Source organism: Gekko japonicus, unplaced genomic scaffold (assembly GCF_001447785.1).
Source record: "Gekko japonicus isolate JY-2015 unplaced genomic scaffold, Gekko_japonicus_V1.1 scaffold188, whole genome shotgun sequence".
Classification (NCBI taxonomy): domain Eukaryota; kingdom Metazoa; phylum Chordata; class Lepidosauria; order Squamata; family Gekkonidae; genus Gekko; species Gekko japonicus.
Window position 1 is genome coordinate 343,058 of NW_015163098.1, and position 17,215 is coordinate 360,272.

The 17,215-nt window shown below is 41.2% G+C and overlaps 1 protein-coding gene across 1 annotated transcript; it reads right to left on the minus strand.

Annotated features, from left to right (window-relative positions):
• Positions 1-350: 350 nt before the first annotated feature.
• On the minus strand, positions 351-8,227 carry KRR1 (KRR1, small subunit (SSU) processome component, homolog (yeast)). The gene is made up of 10 exons (XM_015406661.1): positions 8,120-8,227; positions 6,188-6,363; positions 5,559-5,693; positions 5,159-5,284; positions 4,987-5,070; positions 4,571-4,627; positions 3,956-4,126; positions 3,005-3,082; positions 2,813-2,906; positions 351-1,441 (listed from the first exon to the last, which is right to left on the minus strand). Exons 1-10 carry the CDS (start codon positions 8,187-8,189, stop codon positions 1,293-1,295), a joined length of 1,140 nt encoding a protein of 379 aa, XP_015262147.1. The 5' UTR covers positions 8,190-8,227; the 3' UTR covers positions 351-1,292.
• Positions 8,228-17,215: the final 8,988 nt, after the last annotated feature.

Here is a 17,215-nt window from a genome sequence, read left to right on the forward strand (position 1 = left end):
AAAGGTGCGACTGGACTCAAACTTTGTTCTGCTGCTTCAGACCAATATGGCTTCTCCACCTGAATATACCCTAAGAGTTGCAGAAACTCTGTAGAACCATTTAGGATGCGCTACAATCAGCAGGGAGAAATGGGGACATGGAATGCCTGTGGATCCTTGTTGACAACAGTGGATTCATAAGAAAAGAGGCTTTTATCAATCTAAAATGTTTTTGAGTTGGGCTTCTTTGGCTGTTGAATTATTTCTAATTTGGTAACATAATAATCCAAAATGTGATAAAATCCTGAGCTTGTCCCACACTCTCATAATGTTATTGAGGAAATATGGCCTTAAGTTCTACCACCTGCAAACATCATGCTTGTTTTATCTACTGTTAAGTTTGGGGAAGAGGCAGGTTGTGACAAATACTGCATCACAATTCTAGTACTGAGACCATGTTCAGTTGTACTGACTTTGGGAATAATCTTCATTAATCAGAAGCATTACCCCACAATGAATATACATAAGCAAATAGGCACAAATGATGAAAAATAAACAGCTTCAGTATGGAATAAAAGTCTCATACAGAGGCAAAGGAGTAGGTATAATCAACTAAGAGATTTGGCTTTAACTGATTAACATTTAAAGAACAACTTGTAAGCATTTCCAAGGAGCCTGGTGATATGATAGTTAAAGCCCTCCTTCTTTAGGTTAGCATTCAACAGCCAAAAAAGCATTAGAAGGGCTTTTGGGACCTAATCAAGAGTGATACAAAAAAAATCAGAACGATCGGTACAAATATCAACATAATTTACTAGGCTAGAAGAAGTTACTTATGTTAGCATTCTAAAACACATACACATACCAGTTTACTTTTATACATGGGAGGAAAAAAAGATTTAACATCTCTTTATAGAAAACTATTTCTTCTTACAGTTTCACAGAAACTCCATTTGGAAAAGTCAAAACAATGATACAAATGATGTTGTGTTTGTTTAGATAGTATTCACAAACTGAACAGAACCCTATTCATTGACGGCATCGTGTAACCAGAAGTCTTCATCCCAAAGCTTACGCCTTGAAAGTATTCTCATGGATATTGAGAATTTGCAAACTTTTGTTCCCCGTGATCTCCGGTATGCAACAGAAGATTTTACCAGCCATTTCCTGTACTTCAATTGCCAGATTTTCCCCGTATGAGGTGACAGATTCATGTTTTTCAGTGTTTAGTTTCAGTGGCAATACGATGATGCAAGGAAGGACAGTCATGAGTCTGGACTGTGGATTCTTCCCATCGTGGAAAAGGCAAAGCTCTAGTTCTTTAAAAATCTTTTCTTTTTCTTTTTATCCACTGCAATTTTTAATTTAACTTCTTCAACAGGAAGTGCTCCCAACTTCTTCTTCTTTGCCTTTTTCACCTTCTCCTTAATAGCCTCGAGATCAATTTTTGTTTCAGCAGAAGCTAAACAATGGGGGGGGGAAATTACAGGTTGTATTTGTCAGACACAACAGATGCAAAGATTACACTTGCTCAGCTAGTTTAAACATGGTGCCAGGCTTACTAAGAAAACACATCAGCTTGGTGCTATTTTCCAACAGGTGGCTGATGCCTGTGTCCGCAATATTAGTACACCAGACTCACATCCTTTCAGGCCTGATGCATTAAGGTTACAAGAATACTCAGTGTGACATTTGAAACAGTCCTGTGCTAATCAAAATTAAAAATTAATCTTGATAAATTCTAAGATGCACAGCCTTCTCAGATTTAGCCTAGTTTTATTTTCTTCAACATGTGCATCCAAATGGAGATTACTAGTTGGCTAGCAAAGGACACCTGGTGGAATAAGAACAGCCTCACTTAGAGTTGCTCAAAATGCTTTACAAAAAGGTTCAACGTGCACCGTTCTTATTTACACCAAGAGATGCAATGCTTGGGCAGCACAGGATTCAATATGCTTCAGTATTTACCAGTCTGAGGACATCATGCAATGTAATGGTTAGAATGCCAAGACTAGGATGAGGAAGATCTGGGTTCATATCCCCTTTCTGACACAAAAGCTTGTTGTGTGATCTTGGGTCAGTCTCGCCCTCAGGCTAAACCACCTATCAGAATTGCTATGAATATAAAATGGAGGAGGAGAGAAAGACTAGGAATGTCACCCTGAAGTGTCAGGACAGAGGGATGGATAAAAATCCAATTTAACGAAATTGCCTGAATTCATGCTTTGCATCTTTTGCATGGAGCAGGATTTATTAGTACCAGAAACCTGTTCTGTAATTTACAAATGCTCCAGTCAAGGAAACAGAACATTTCAGTATTCAGAATACTTTTTATTTAAAGGATCAATCCATTTCTTTGGGATTAAAACGCAAGCTTTTTTTTTTTTTAATTCTACTTTATCATTCTGAACTTTTTCCTGAATCACAGAATGACTCATTATAAGCTACATAAATCACTCCCTTCACTTTTCTCTGTTCTGTTTTTGAGTGATTAAAAAGCCAGAGTGGTGTAGTGTCTGACTAGGATCTGAGAGACCTGTTTTCTCCACACTGCTATGAAGCTCACTGGATGACCCTAGGCCAGTCACATTATCACCCAGGGTTACTGTGAGGTTGCAACCGGGAAGGAACACACCTGAATGTTGCCTTTAGCTCTTTGAACACGAGAGATAGCCAATCTTCACAGCCTCTCAGTGCAAGAGCCCAAAGTGTTAATTCATTCCACAGACAGCAAGCCAAAATACTTTCCCCTCCACAAAGGAAAAACAAACAAACTGTATCCCTGAAAGCAACCACCAGAGAGGCTGGAAAAGTTCATAGAAATCAATCTTACCCTTCTTTGGTTTTACAACTGGCTTCTCCTTAGGTGGAATAAAAGCTTTGTTTCTTTCTTCTTGTTTCCTACTAATTGCTTCTGCTTGTTTTGCCTAAGTTTAAAAAAGGAGCCCACATTTCATATAGTAAACACACAAAATGGTAGATAAAATTTTTAAAATTACTTTGGGAGAAGTCAGTGAGATCTTACCTTTATCTCCTCTACTCTCTTACGCTTCTTTTGACTTTCTCTCAAGAAATATTCACCACTTGCCAGCTCTTTATCAATCTGTAAAAATCATTAGAATATATTTCATACTGAGAAATACTGTAAGATCTTCCACTGAAAAAAACAGCTAGAAGGCAAACACCAGAATTTGTGGGTCTTTAAACACTACCAGTCAGAACCAAATCAACACACAGCAATCAACAATGTGAATTAAATAAATCATTTACAATCAGATATACATTGTTTTGAAAATGCATTTTAAAAGTTCTGACACCAACAGTGTAGGTACAGGAAAAAAGGAAAGAAAAAAAGTTTGACACCTTTTTACAGCTAAGAATGTTACTGTCCAGTAATTTAAACATTATGCCTGGAATTAGCTCATTCACTTTTTCTTCCTTGAGAACAGAAAGGTCTGTAAGCACCAGTAAGAGTTTTATGACACAGAAGCATAAACTGTCCAAGAAATATCAGAGAGACCACTAGCAGTGCTGTTACTGAGGGTAAATAGCTAAGGCATACCTCAAATTACAGCCATTTTTTATAATAACAAATGAAAAGTAAGATTTCTGATTGGGCAACCTACACCTTTGGAAAGGTTCAATTTAGAAATGGTGGGATATTGCATGATACATGAGATGCACTAGGAAATAACACTCTCTCATAACTTTCTCTTATGACATTCTAATTAAACAAATGGTGGAGACTGTACCACCATGGAGACATTTGTTGGCACCACTTTTTTAATTCTCACCCATGTTGAGGAAAAGACTAATCTTTTTTGGTCATAATAAACTCTTAAATAAATGTGCAAGCTTTAAAAAAAATGGCTTCCCATTGAAGGTATTCGCTTTCCAAATCTTCTAGTAACTAATGGAGAATGAATTTATTTTAAACCTCTTTTACTCTGTGCAATACTAAGAAATGTTCACACACCTGACTCTCTGGTTGTGGAGGTGGGAAGGGAGTATATTCCTTCTTGACAGTTTTCTTCTTTGGTTCCTTCCGTTTGTTCAAATTCTTGTGTTTGAATTTAGGCAAAAACCGCTCCCAGTTCTGTTTTCTTAATTCTGGATCTTTTAACAACTCCCTCTTAATCATCAGGGTCTTCAGCCAGGTGAAAATACCAAAGATTCAGTCAGAAAATTACATCTTCTTAACTCAACCTATTGTTCCATCTACTCAAGTCAGAGGGAAATCAGAAGGCTTTGGAAAGAAAACTTTAAAATTACTGTCGGTCATTACAGTAGATAATGCCAGATGTTATCACAACATCTTAAGGGTGACTTAAGCACCAAATGATTAAACATAACGATGCTTTGTGTGCTTTTTCAATACAGGTAGTGATGCACCAAAAATCATTAAACTAATTTTTCTATTATTTGGATTCGGCTTCCAAACTGATCCTCTAACAAATTAAATAATTACAAGAAAATGGTTTAAAAGAGTAACCAGTGGCTCATGTTATGAATTTATAAGGCTAAAAGTAAAAAGATGCCAAATAAAGTCTTAAGAGAAATACCTTGTGGGATAAAAAGAAACTGGACTCACCTTGATATTATATATAGGGTGAATATTCTTCATTGTATCGAGAACAACTTTCCTAACCTAAATGTAAACGCAGGACAATTTATTCCTGATAACAGCTGAACAGCAATTTTAAAACATGATGGTGGTCCAAAATAATGAACTAGAATCGGCTATTATTTTGGAACAAGCAGGAACTGATCCCATAGATTGACACAAAGGGCTGCTCATGTGTAAGTATCTATACCAAAATACTCTGTTCCTAAATGGCATTGCTATATATTTGTTCAAGTCAGGAGTCCCAAACTTGGTTGAGCCTGTGGGCTTTTTTGGAATTCTGAGGACAGATGAAGCTTGAAAGTTTGAAAAGAATAGTTAGCAACAGGGCAAACTAAGGCTGAATTTGCAAAAGGGGTTCTCTTCTAGAAAATAGATCTTACCTCTTTTAAGCCACTATAAGGACCAAGAGCTGATACAGTATTTCCTTGAACCATGATGTAACAGTCTGTTAAGAGTTCCAGAGCCTACATCAGAATAAGATAAAGTAGATATTTAAGCTTATAATTCTTGAAACTGAGGGCTTGAGGACTACTAAATTTATAAGATGCCCACCTTGAGAGTAGAACCATTGGGACCAATAAGCCTTTGTCTTCTTTTTATAAATCTATCTCTGTTTCTCACCAGGGTCCCTATTTTAATTATGTCACATGCAGTGTCATCCTCAAGAACACGTACAGCCTGTGGAAAAATCAAACAGTCAATTTAAACCAGCTGGAAATATAGGCAAGACTATTACTGAAATAATTTTCTTAATAGTAAGAAACTATTCTGAAAAGTATATTCTAAATCAAATAAATCTGCCAGTAACATTATTGTTTTTAATAGACACAGGCATGTATTTTTGATCTTCCTTAATTTACCAATAAAGATTTCAAACAAAACAAGAAAATAAAATCCAAGCAATGTAAGAGGGCGCAGCATAGTATAAATGATGATTTAAAGCTACACAAACCTGCTCAAATGGAACACTTCTTGCTAAAAGCTTTATTAAGTCTCTGGCTCTGATGATTATATAGGGGTCAAAGGTCTTCTTTGTTGTGCTGACAGTCATGCTTCCTTCAATTAAGTCTAAAGCTGCATTTATACGCTGTAACAAAAAGAGAGAGAGAGAGCAAGAGAGAAAGGAATCAATGGCTTACACAGAAACCAGAATGGCTTCTAAAAGCCATAAACTACACGCTAGACATTTTTTACAAGCAGAATATATCTTGAATACTGAAGCAATCAGACTTCAGAAACTGCAAGTTGGAATAACTTTAAAATTAATAGGATCCTTGCCAAAGACTCATTCTGCCTGCAAAGACATCCAATAACTTCACACAGACACCACAGAAGTTTAAATGTGCAAGGTCATGTTCCTATCAAAAAAGCTCAAAAAGCTCCCTGGGTACTGAAAGAAACATTATGATACGGAAATAGTGACGTTAAAATAATGCATTATTATAAACCCATCTATCTGATGAAAATATAGTTTCAGAATCCTCTTCCAAGATATACACCAACTACAGCATATTTCATCCTTCCCTCAGCGATCTGGAAATTTTAACCTTATACTTTGTGAACCTCCACAGGTATCCTTACATGTTCATTCAATGCTTTCTGGACCAATGGCCAACATTCTTTCAAGTAAGCTTCTCTGTATTTTGGGAAGAGTGTGGCAAAGCTGCTTTCTTCCAGAAGACCTCTAGGGTTATCTTCTCTTGTGAAGGCTGGCTCTTTCCATCCATCAGGAACAGTGAGAAGTTCAGATTCATCTACTGTTATGAACACACAGCTTTTAACAATACTAGAACACTATTCCCAACTTGAACAAAAAAAGAAAGAAAGAAAGAAAAGGGATGGGACAAGGAGACAAAAAATAGCCATAACTACTGCTCTGAACACTGAGATTCAATGTGGAAAAGGACTGCACTTCAAGAACCACACATCTACACAAAATCAGTGCAAGATAGCATGCTGGAACATCATCAGATGTAACATCCTTGTTTGGCAGACATAATTCCCAATGTATTTAGTCAATAAAACATCATTTCAAGTAAAGAGATATCCCCCAAATTACTCCCATCACCCACCCTCTTTTTCATCTTCTACCTTCCCCTGCCATACCCGGCTTGTGCCAGTAAATTGAATGGACATGTGTACCCTCTTTGCTTGTCCCCTTGTAGAAACAAAAAACAGTGCAAAAGCCTCTTTCAGAATACTCCTATTGTTTTTCTTTCCTTCAAAGAAAGAAAATTGGAAGAAGCTATATATGCAGCAGCAACAACAAAATGCTTGACTTTCCAGAAACAACAGCACAGTCCAATGTCAACTTCCAATCTCTGGCTGGGAAAAACACAACTGGGCAGTTGGTAGGATAAATGGACAAGCAGGTACTTGTCCCCTTGGCCGTTTGTTCATGATAGACTTACTTGTCCCTGCTGAGCAACCAAGTGGGAAACTACCTGATAGCACTTACGTTTAAAGGTCTCCAACTGTTACTTCCCAAATAAGTCAAATGCGTATTCAAACAGCTTCAACATACAGGATGGCACCACAGCATCATCATTATTATTATTTGTCCAAGTAACTGCATTTATATTTTAAAGTAGTCTTTTCCAGACCATAATTATCACATGAGAATGAGAGAAAGGCAGAAGCATTTCAAGAACCCCAATTGCAGGCAAGAATAAAACAGAATACAAAATATAAGAGACTGAAGTCTAAGTCTAACATAACAATCCAATGGAATCCCTACCCCCTAAAAAAATGTCTGCTACTGAAATAAGTGGGATTTACTTCTGAAGAAAAACAGAATGCAAAAACAGCAATCCAGCAATGTGAAGATACTCTGTTTGGTTGTGAAACCATCAACTTCCTAAGTAGACCTGTTTATAAAATAAATGTTAGAACAGGCATCTGAATTACCAGGAGTGAATGAAGGAACTACAACCAGACCAACCGTCTACATGCAGCAGCACAACCCGGAATACTAACTGCCCCAATGAAGTGTGATACCGTGGACAGAGTATCAAGAGCGCCCTGGGGCAACCGAGAATCAGATCAGTCCTCAGCCATGACAAATGATGGGTTACCATGCCCCAACCACTCTGCCTTAGCCTAATCCCCTCACAGGCCGGGTGGCCAACTTCCACGTGGATCCTGGAATCCCCCCCCCTCCCCCAAGAATTAGAACTGATCTGCAAACTGCAGAGATCAGTTTCCCCTGGAGAAAATGGTAGCTTCAGGACATTTTTGTGTGGACTCTACGACATCACGGCCCTACTGAGCTGCCTCCATTCACCAAACTCCACTCTCCCCAGGCTTGTCCCCAAATCTTCAAAGTTTCCCGACCCAGAGTTGGCAACTTTACTCAGAGGGCTGTTGCAAGGATGCAAAAGGGGACGGTGAACCGCATGTGCAACCCTCGACTCCTTAGAGGAATGGCGAAATACAAAATAATACGCAGGTAGGCAGACTCTAATAAAGCACTACGAGGCTCCACATGAGGGGGACGGGACGCCAGGCAGTTACCTTTCCTAGTTTTCTTGTTTCGAGGGGTCTTGAGCCCCCTACCAACCTCAACCTCCTCGGGATCAGCCATGCCGCTTCTCCCTTCAGCCCGCCGTAAAACCTCCCAGCTTAACGATGACCCGGAAACACCGATGCTAGGCTACAGCCACAGCACACAAAGCACTCTGGGAAATGAAGTCTTCTATTACATCTACTATTTGCTGTAACTTTGCGGTCGGCCGGGCTAAAGACGGGAAGAAGTTCTACACACAGCCAGGCTTCCGGTTGAAACTGAAAGGTGTCGGTCCGCCTTGATTCTCTATTGGCGAGGCGTGAGGCCGCTCTGTCTTTTGGTATCTCTATAATGAAAACCATGGTCAAATGTAGACCGGAAGCGTTAGTGAGGGCTGCATTTTTTTCTCTGTGATAAGGTGGGCGGGTGTTGTGTAGTGATGCATTGTGGACCGTGTATTTCACCTAATAGGGAAGTAACCGCTTGACATGTGGATCTGTCTGTGTTGCCGCTGTGATCGCAACCTGGTCTTGATCCGTTGGGGACTCTAAGCATTCTTCACTTAAGAGATGATTTCGGCGAGGTTTCTTTCTTACTTTATTTTAAAAGCAGAAGATAGTGGCCAATTTCATAACGGGGGTGTTTGGCTGTTTCCGTTAAAAAGTGGGGTTCAGGCCTCCTTAAAAGTTGTGTTATGAATATAAGTTTTATTTACATTTTCATACTGACTAAAAAGACTAATGCAAAATCGTGTATACCGTCTACAGCCAATTCAGTCCAGTAAGGTGCATTACTCTACCTTTTTAAAAAAACAACAACAACTCTTTGTGGCAATAAAATATACACCTCACAATCCTCTGCATGTTTACCCTGAGACTGCCGTTTTAGGCACTTGTTTCAGAAGCTAGTGAGGCTTACTTCTGTGTAAACCTTATTCTGGAATAATTTTGTAATATGCTAACACTAGGAAGAATGTCCATTGTGGAACTGTTTTTGTGGCAGAGCAGTTTTTAAACTGAATATTAGGGGAAAGCCGACAGGAGATGAAAAATCTCTGGTTCGGGTTGGCTCATCACAGAGATGAGGGGGTACCTGTTACTTTTCTGCAGGGAGGTGGATTGAAATTGTCCACTGAGACCATGGCTAGTGACATGGACTGCCTGACAAGGTCTAGAGATAGCAAGAGGAAGGTTGCAGGCTTAACTTGTATGGGAAATTATAGCTGTTTCTATACAAAAGTGTCCGAGGTAAAATCGGGGAGTTGGAGGGGAAAATAGACATTGTGGGTATTTCAGAAACTTGGTGGGATGAGGAAAATTGGTGGGATACGGTGATTCTCGGTTATATATTATATCGGAAGGATGGGGGGGGAAGGGTTGGAGGTGGGGTGGCTCTGTATGTCAGAGAGGGTATAAAGTCCAGAAAGATTGAGAGGCTAAGAGAATTGGATTCACTTCTGGAAATTCTATGGGTTGAAATGGGGGGGCAAAAGGAAACTTAACACTGGGAGTTTGTTATCGCCCACCAGATCAAAAGATAGAGGAGGATTATAAAATGATGAATGAATTAAAGATAGCAGCTAGACAAAAACACTGTGTCATAATAGGTGACTTTAACTACCCACACATTGATTGGGTCAATATGTGTTCTAGTCGAGAAAAAGAGATTGAGTTTCTAGACACTGTAAATGACTGTGCCATGGAGCAGATGGTCACGGAACCTACCAGGGGAGAGGCGATCCTTGATTTGGTCCTAAGTAACACTCAAGACCTGGTGAGAGATGTAAAAGTGATTGCACCACTTGGAAACAGTGATCATAATGTTGTTGAGTTCAACATTTGTACAAATAGGGAATTGGCCAAAAAGACTCACACAACCACTTTTAACTTTAAAAGGGGTAATTTTTCTGATATGAGGGGACATGTGGGGAGGAAACTGAAGGGAAAAGTAGAAAGGGTCAAAACCATTGGGGAAGCTTGGAAACTGTTTAAAACTACAATTCTAGAAGCTCAAATAAAATATATTCCGCAGGTTAGGAAAGGCACAAACAGGTATAAGAAAAAGCCTACATGGTTAACAAACAAAGTAATGGAAGCTGTAAAAGGTAAAAAGGATTCCTTTAAGCGGTGGAAAGCTAGTCACAGTGAGGCTGATAAAACAGAACACAGGCTATGGCAAATAAAATGCAAGTCTGTGGTCAGGCATGCAAAAAGGGAATATGAGGAGCATATAGCAAAAAATGTAAAGACCAACAATAAAACTTTCTTCAAATACATTAGAAACAGGAAACCAGCCAGGGAGGCAGTGGGGCCCTTGGATGACCAAGGGGTAAAAGGAGTACTGAAGGATGATAGGGAAATGGCTGAGAAGCTAAATGCATTTTTTGCCTCCGTCTTCACTGTGGAAGATGAGAAGTGCTTGCCCACTCCAGAACCACTGATTTCAGGAGGGGTGTTGGAAGACCTGAGTCAGATTGAGGTGACGAGAGAGGAGGTCCTAAAACTGATAGACAACTTAAAAACTGAAAAATCACCAGGCCCAGATGGCATACATCCAAGAGTTCTGAAAGAACTCAATTGTGAACTTGTGGATCTCCTGACAAAAATATGTAATCTCTCCTTAAAATCAGCCTCCATTCCTGAGGACTGGAAGGTAGCTAATGTCACTCCCATCTTTAAAAAGGGTTCCAGAGGAGATCCGGGAAATTACAGGCCTGTCAGTCTGACGTCGATACCGGGTAAATTGGTGGAAACCATTATTAAGGAAAGAATTAGTAGGCACATAGATGAACAAAACCTATTGAGGCAGACTCAACATGGGTTCTGTAAGGGAAGATCTTGTCTCACTAACCTGTTAATGTTCTTTGAGGGGGTGAACAAACATGTGGACAAGGGGGATCCAATAGATATTGTTTACCTTGACTTCCAGAAAGCTTTTGATAAAGTTCCTCATCAAAGGCTCCTAAGCAAGCTCAAAAATCATGGGATAAAAGGACAAGTCCTTTTATGGATCAAAAACTGGCTAATTAATAGAAAACAGAGAGTGAGTATAAATGGGCAGTTCTCCCAGTGGAGGGGTGTAAGCAGTGGGGTACCACAGGGATCAGTACTTGGTCCACTGCTTTTTAACTTGTTCATTAATGATTTGGAGTTGGGAGTAAGCAGTGAAGTGGCTAAATTTGTGGATGATACGAAGTTGTTCAGGGTGGTGAAAACCAGGGAGGATTGTGAGGCACTCCAAAGGGATGTGTCAAGGATAGGCGAGTGGGCGTCAACATGGCAAATGGGGTTCAATGTGGCCAAGTGCAAGGTGATGCACATTGGAGCCAAAAATCCTAAATATAAATACACATTGATGGGGTCTGAACTGGCAGAGTCTGAACAAGAGAGCTCTTGGAGTCATAGTAGATAACTCACTGAAAATGTCGAGACAGTGTGTGACTGCAATAAAAAAGGCCAATGCTATGATGGGGATTATTAGGAAGAGTATTGAAATTAGATCAGCCAATACCATAATGCCCCTATATAAATCAATGGTGCGACCTCATTTGAAATACTGTGTGCAGTTCTGGTCACCACACCTTAAAAAGGTATTATATCTTTGGAAAAAGTACAGAAAAGGGCAACTCGAATGATAAAAGGGTTGGAACACTATCCCAGGCCCCCCTAAATTTCTGGGGAGCCCCTTCCTAAATCCCACATGGCTCTACCTCCATAGATAGTGACAATAGCCTGTGATGTCACTGGCTCCTCCCTATGATGTCATTGGGCCTCGGTTCTTTTAAGGACCTCTGGCCCAGCCCCCACCTTGGAAATTGGAAAGTCTACACCCTTGGCATGGGAGAAATACCAAGAGCCTTTAATACCAACAAAGTTTTGTTCAAGGTGTGAGCTTTTCTGTTCTGTGTTTTGTTGGGCTCTTTATGCCAGGGCTTTCCTGGGTGCAACTGGGTTACCTCCCCCTTTTCACTGTATTCATGCCCTCATGATCCAGTCTTTCTCAGCAAGAAAGCAATGTGATCTATTTTAGAGGAGGAATAACAACAAGCCAATGAGCTGGATTAGGCTGAGAGTGTGCGTCCAGACCAAGTTCACAAAGCACATTTCCTTTCTTGGTAGCTATTTCTCTGGGGAAGACTATAGTTTTATAGACAAACACATGGCCCTCAGTCTGTGTCAGTATGCCTTCTCATGTTCTTGACCAGCACATGAAGCAACTTATGTAAAAAAGCTTGCAGTGCCCAGCCTTTTCATGTTTTCCCTTGAGTCCTAGGCTCAGAACACTGAACATGAGACTCCTGTAATGAATGTCAATAAATCAAAAATAGATTTGCAGCTTACAGTTACACACCTGAACAACATACTCAAGATTCCTACAGCACAGACATTTTGGTGCAATAATTCAGAGCAAGAGGTGTCAATTATCAGAGACTGTTAAATATACAAAATACTGCAAGAGTGCTAGTGTTTAAAACATGTTTTATTTAAAGTTTTAAAAATATTGAATTGTGTTTGTGTGCATCCTTTATAAAGTTTATATCTCTGCTACTTGGCATTACATTTTATGACACACATGGCCCGGCCCAACAAGGTCTCATTTATGTCAGATCTGGCCCTCATAACAAATGAGTTTGACACCTCTGCTCTAAGTGCTTCCAGTCGCGAGGACTGGCCCCACGCGCCAATTTCCAGGGGGGAGATTAGGCATGGGGCCCCACCAGCTGGAAGCCCCTAAAGGGTCCCTTTAAGCACTTCCAGCCAGCGGGGACTGGCACCTGCCCCCTCCCTGCCCTCTTGCAAAATTTAAAGGGCCCTCCACCTGATCGGCGGGCCCTTTAAATCTTGCAGGAGGTTAAGGAGAGGGGTGGCTGCCAGCCATTGTTCTTGGGGTGGGGCTTGGAGTGGGATGTCCCCAACATGATGTCATTGTGTTGGGGACACCCCGTCCCCTCCAGGAATGCCCCCCCAAAGTCCCTTGCCGGGGGCAAAATCGGACCCAGCAGCCCTAAAGTCACCCCCAAACAGCAGCTTAAAAATATGATTTAAACCTCAAAGTAAAGTCCAGCATGTAATAATCTTCAATCAGCAAATCAACTAATGAAAGGAAACTGAAACATTAATTAGATTGGGGCAAAAGAGATAAAGTAATTTTCCTGAAGTCTGAACAAAGATAAAAGTTTCTGCCTGCTGGTAAGTGAGCTGTGAGAGGGAGGGAGTTCCCCCAACCAACAGGCCAGCACTGAGAAGGTTCAGTTTCTAATAGGCAGCCACTTCACCTTTGATGCAGGTGCAGGGCCATTTCCAAGTTTCAGTAGGTCCTGGGCAGAGAGTGCATGGGAGCCCCTCCGATTGCCATTGTGCACCCAGTCATACCTCCCTGCCCACCTGCTTGCATTCTCCTGCCCCACTGCCTACCCATGCATCCTCTGTCCACCCACTTGCTCATTTTCTCATCCTCCGAGTGCTTACCCAGTCTTCCCTGACTGTGCTGTGCTGTGCAGTGTGTGCAGCTGGAAGCATGGATGGGTGGGAAGGCTCACAACAAGCAGATAGGCAGCAGGGGTGGTGATTGGTTGAGTCAGTGACCTTGGACCCCATCATCTGGGATCTGGCAGTTTCTCCACCTCCAGGTATGCTGATGCCAGCCCTGGAAAAGGACAAAGGACCGCCCCTGCAGACTACAGTTGATTCGCAGGTTCAGAAAGGAGTGAACAATTTCTCGGACACCCTTGTCTCAGATCATATATGTTTTTTAACTATGGTCTTGAATTAAGCCTGGAAGGGAAATGGAAGCCAGTATTGCTCTCTCAAAGGTAGAAACTGTGTTTTCTGTAAGAAATGCCAGTCAGCAATCTAGCTACTACATTTTGGAAATTACTGAAGATTTAGGGGTGGTGCTTGGGGAGGAATCTCAGTGAGGATGTGATATCCTATGATGCCATGTCCAGATCAAAAACCAGCTTCTCCAACTCCCCGTTTCCCGTGAAGCCACTTCCTAGAGTTGCTAATCCCCAGATGGGGCCTGGAGATTTCCTAGAATTACAGCTGACCGACAGATGACAGAGACCAGTTCCCCTGGAGAAAGTAGCTGCTTTGAAGTGTGGACTCTACAGTATTATATCCTCCAGGGGTTCCTCCCCTTCCCAATCCCTGCCCTCCCTGGGCTCCACCCCTAAATCTCCAGGAGTTTCCCCAACCCAGAGTTGGCAACCCTATCACTCCCTCTTACCAATTCAAACTTTAAATTAAAATGTCCCTCATATCACTTTCCCCGAACCTTCTTCTCCCTTCTTACGTCATTTGTAGGCTTCCTTATGCATATGTTCTGTACGTCATACTAACCCTTTGGTCCTAAATATTTAAGCTGGTATAACTAGCTGCTCTCTCCACATGTTCCAGTCAACATAAAAAATTCTCAAAATCCTCTCCAGTCCCCCCCCCCCCGTTAAGAAGAAAGATAAATTTTCATGACATGTAAATGGATGCCAGCTAACTACAGTCCCATCCTCCTCTCAATCCTCAAGTGGTCTCTAACCTAATCTTCTAACCTAACCTCTAATCTTCTGAAGCTGCCATTTCCTACAAGGGACATGATCTCTGTAGGCTGGAGATCAGTTGTAATTCTGGGAGAACTCCAGGTCCCACTCTAAGGTTGGGAACCATCATTGAAGCTAACAGTTATGAAAGGCAGCCCCACATAAGTGCATTTTACAAGGCAAACACTACACAGGGTTGATCACTGTAACCTTTTTTCCCTTTCTTGAAACTCAGTAGTAGAGAGATTAGTCTGCTGGAGCCTCTACAATGAAGGCATTGTCTTGTTATAAGTGTGTTTCCCTTCTGAGTGGTGCTTTGCTGCTCAGATTATTATATATCCCTGAGAAATTTACATTTCTCTTCCTGCTATGATAGTTATGATTATTTCACACATAGCCAGTTCATTGATCACATTGCTTTTGTAGGTTATATTGTCCTTTAAAATTCAATTACTTGGGGCACCACGAGACTCTTTCCTTTGCATGATTTGGTTATGTGAGCTATGCAGATGATCTTCTCCATTACAATTTCCTAGTGCCCAATGAATCATATAGAAGCTTTCATATCCTTGTAACTGAGAAAAGGTTACAACTCCAGTATATTAGATTCAACTCTAACCTGGAGGGCTTTGAAAGAACACACATGAATATTCAATTTGGTCTCTGAAGTACAAAATCTGCTGATCTTGCTGATGGTTTGGTGGTTAGTTCTTGTATGCATACCAAGCAGGTTTTCAGTCTTCTTTTATTTGCAGGCAGAATAGGAAGACTTCCTGAGCACTGTTGAAAAGCCCATCAGCAGCATTCATCTCTTTGAAATGGGTGGTAACTTTCACGACAATGCATACTGCAAACAAATATTCAGCAATCCATCTGAAGGGGAAGTATGACATTCTCTTATTATTAACAATTAGGGGTGTATATAGTTGATTAATCGGTTAAGTTGATCAATTACCGATTGATCAAAAAAAGCTGCTACAAATTAACTGGGCAGATTTCTAAAAATAAAATATTACAGGGAGCTTCTTAGGAGGCACCTTTCTCTTTTTCTCACGGACCAGGAAATACTTTTTCTAAAGCAGCAGCTGCAGTCACAGGTATCCATAGTCTTCAAATAACGTATGCATGTATCCCTCAGACATACTGTTTTATACACATGACAATTCTATCAAGAAATACATTTCCTCTTACTTAATCAGCTACAGTTCTCTCCTTGACCATGAGCAAGGGTGAAAGTTAGCAATAGTGACTGGCTGAACAGTGAAGTTTACATGCAGCTGGCCATAGCAGTGATACTTGCCTGCCCACAGGTGGAGGCTGCTGCTGTGAGTTGCCTCAGACAGCAGAGCAAGGAGGAGAATGGCACTGCCCTCAGGATAGCAAGTAGGAACACTCAGCTGCTACAATTCCCAGCTGTCAGCGTCCGTGGATGGCAGATAGGGAAGGGAAGTTAGGTTGCTCAGGTGAGATAGTGGCCAGCAGCAGGAAGAACCTGCAGGCAAGTAAACCAGTTTGGTGTAGTGGTTAAGTGTGTGGACTCTAGTCTGGGAGAACCAGGTTTGATTCTCCACTCCTCCACTTGCACCTGCTGATGTGACCTTGGGTCAGTCACAAGCTCTGGCACAGCTGTACCTGAAAGAGCAGTTTGTGTCAGAGTTCTCTCAGCCCCACCCACCTCACAGGGTGTCTGTTGTGGGGAGGGGAAGGGAAAGGAGTTTGTAAGCCACTCTGAGACTCCAAGTGAAGGGTGGGGTATATATCCAATCTCTTCTTCTTCTACCTCTCTCCTCTTCTCATTGGTAATTGTTGGGAAGGTCAGAGGATCCCAACCAAAATCCTTGCCATTGTCTGGGAACAGTGGCAACAGGAGAGACAGCTTGTTAGAGGTGGCTCTTCCCAGAGGCAGTGGACACAACAACTGCCCAAAGTTATCAGCCCTTGAAGCCATCCCTGGTTGAAGGTCTTGATAGTTTTAAATGGGTAAAACCCATTGTAAAAACTGCAAGACAAATATGCAGCCTAGTCCAATGCCTGTCTACTCTTAAATAAGTGAGTGTACTTAAGCATTAACTATTAAAAGCAAATTTGTGATGGGTTAAGGGAAGACTAAAATGGTAATAATTCTTCCTTGGAAACCCCAGCTACAGCATAAAGTTGGTACAAATGGGAACTGATCCAACTGTCCTCTGCCAGGTAATGCCTGGTGTGGAAGAAAAAGAGGGAAAAGGGGGTAATGTTCTGGTCACCACACCTCAAAAAGGATATTATAGCATTGGAAAAAGTGCAGAAAAGGGCAACTAGAATGATAAAAGGGTCGGAACACTTTCCCTATGAAGAAAGGTTAAAGCGCTTGGGGCTCTTTAGCTTGGAGAAACGACGACTGAGGGGTGACATGATCGAGGTTTATAAGATTATGCATGGGATAGAGCAGGTAGAGAAAGAAGTATTTTCCTCTCTTTCTCACAGTACAAGAACTCATGGACGCTCAATGAAATTGCTGAGCAGTCAGGTTAGAACAGATAAAAGAAAGTACTTCTTCACCCAAAGAGTGATTAACACATGGAATTCA

Excerpts from the sequence above, each read along its gene's own strand:
- KRR1 (XM_015406661.1), bottom strand. The coding sequence starts at position 8,189 with ATGGCTGATCCCGAGGAGGTTGAGGTTGGTAGGGGGCTCAAGACCCCT. Across the intron at positions 5,285-5,558 it reads GAAGTGTTCCATTTGAGCAG|GCTGTACGTGTTCTTGAGGA; the intron begins GTTTGTGTAGCT and ends ATTTTTCCACAG. Across the intron at positions 3,083-3,955 it reads CTCCACAACCAGAGAGTCAG|ATTGATAAAGAGCTGGCAAG; the intron begins GTGTGTGAACAT and ends TGATTTTTACAG.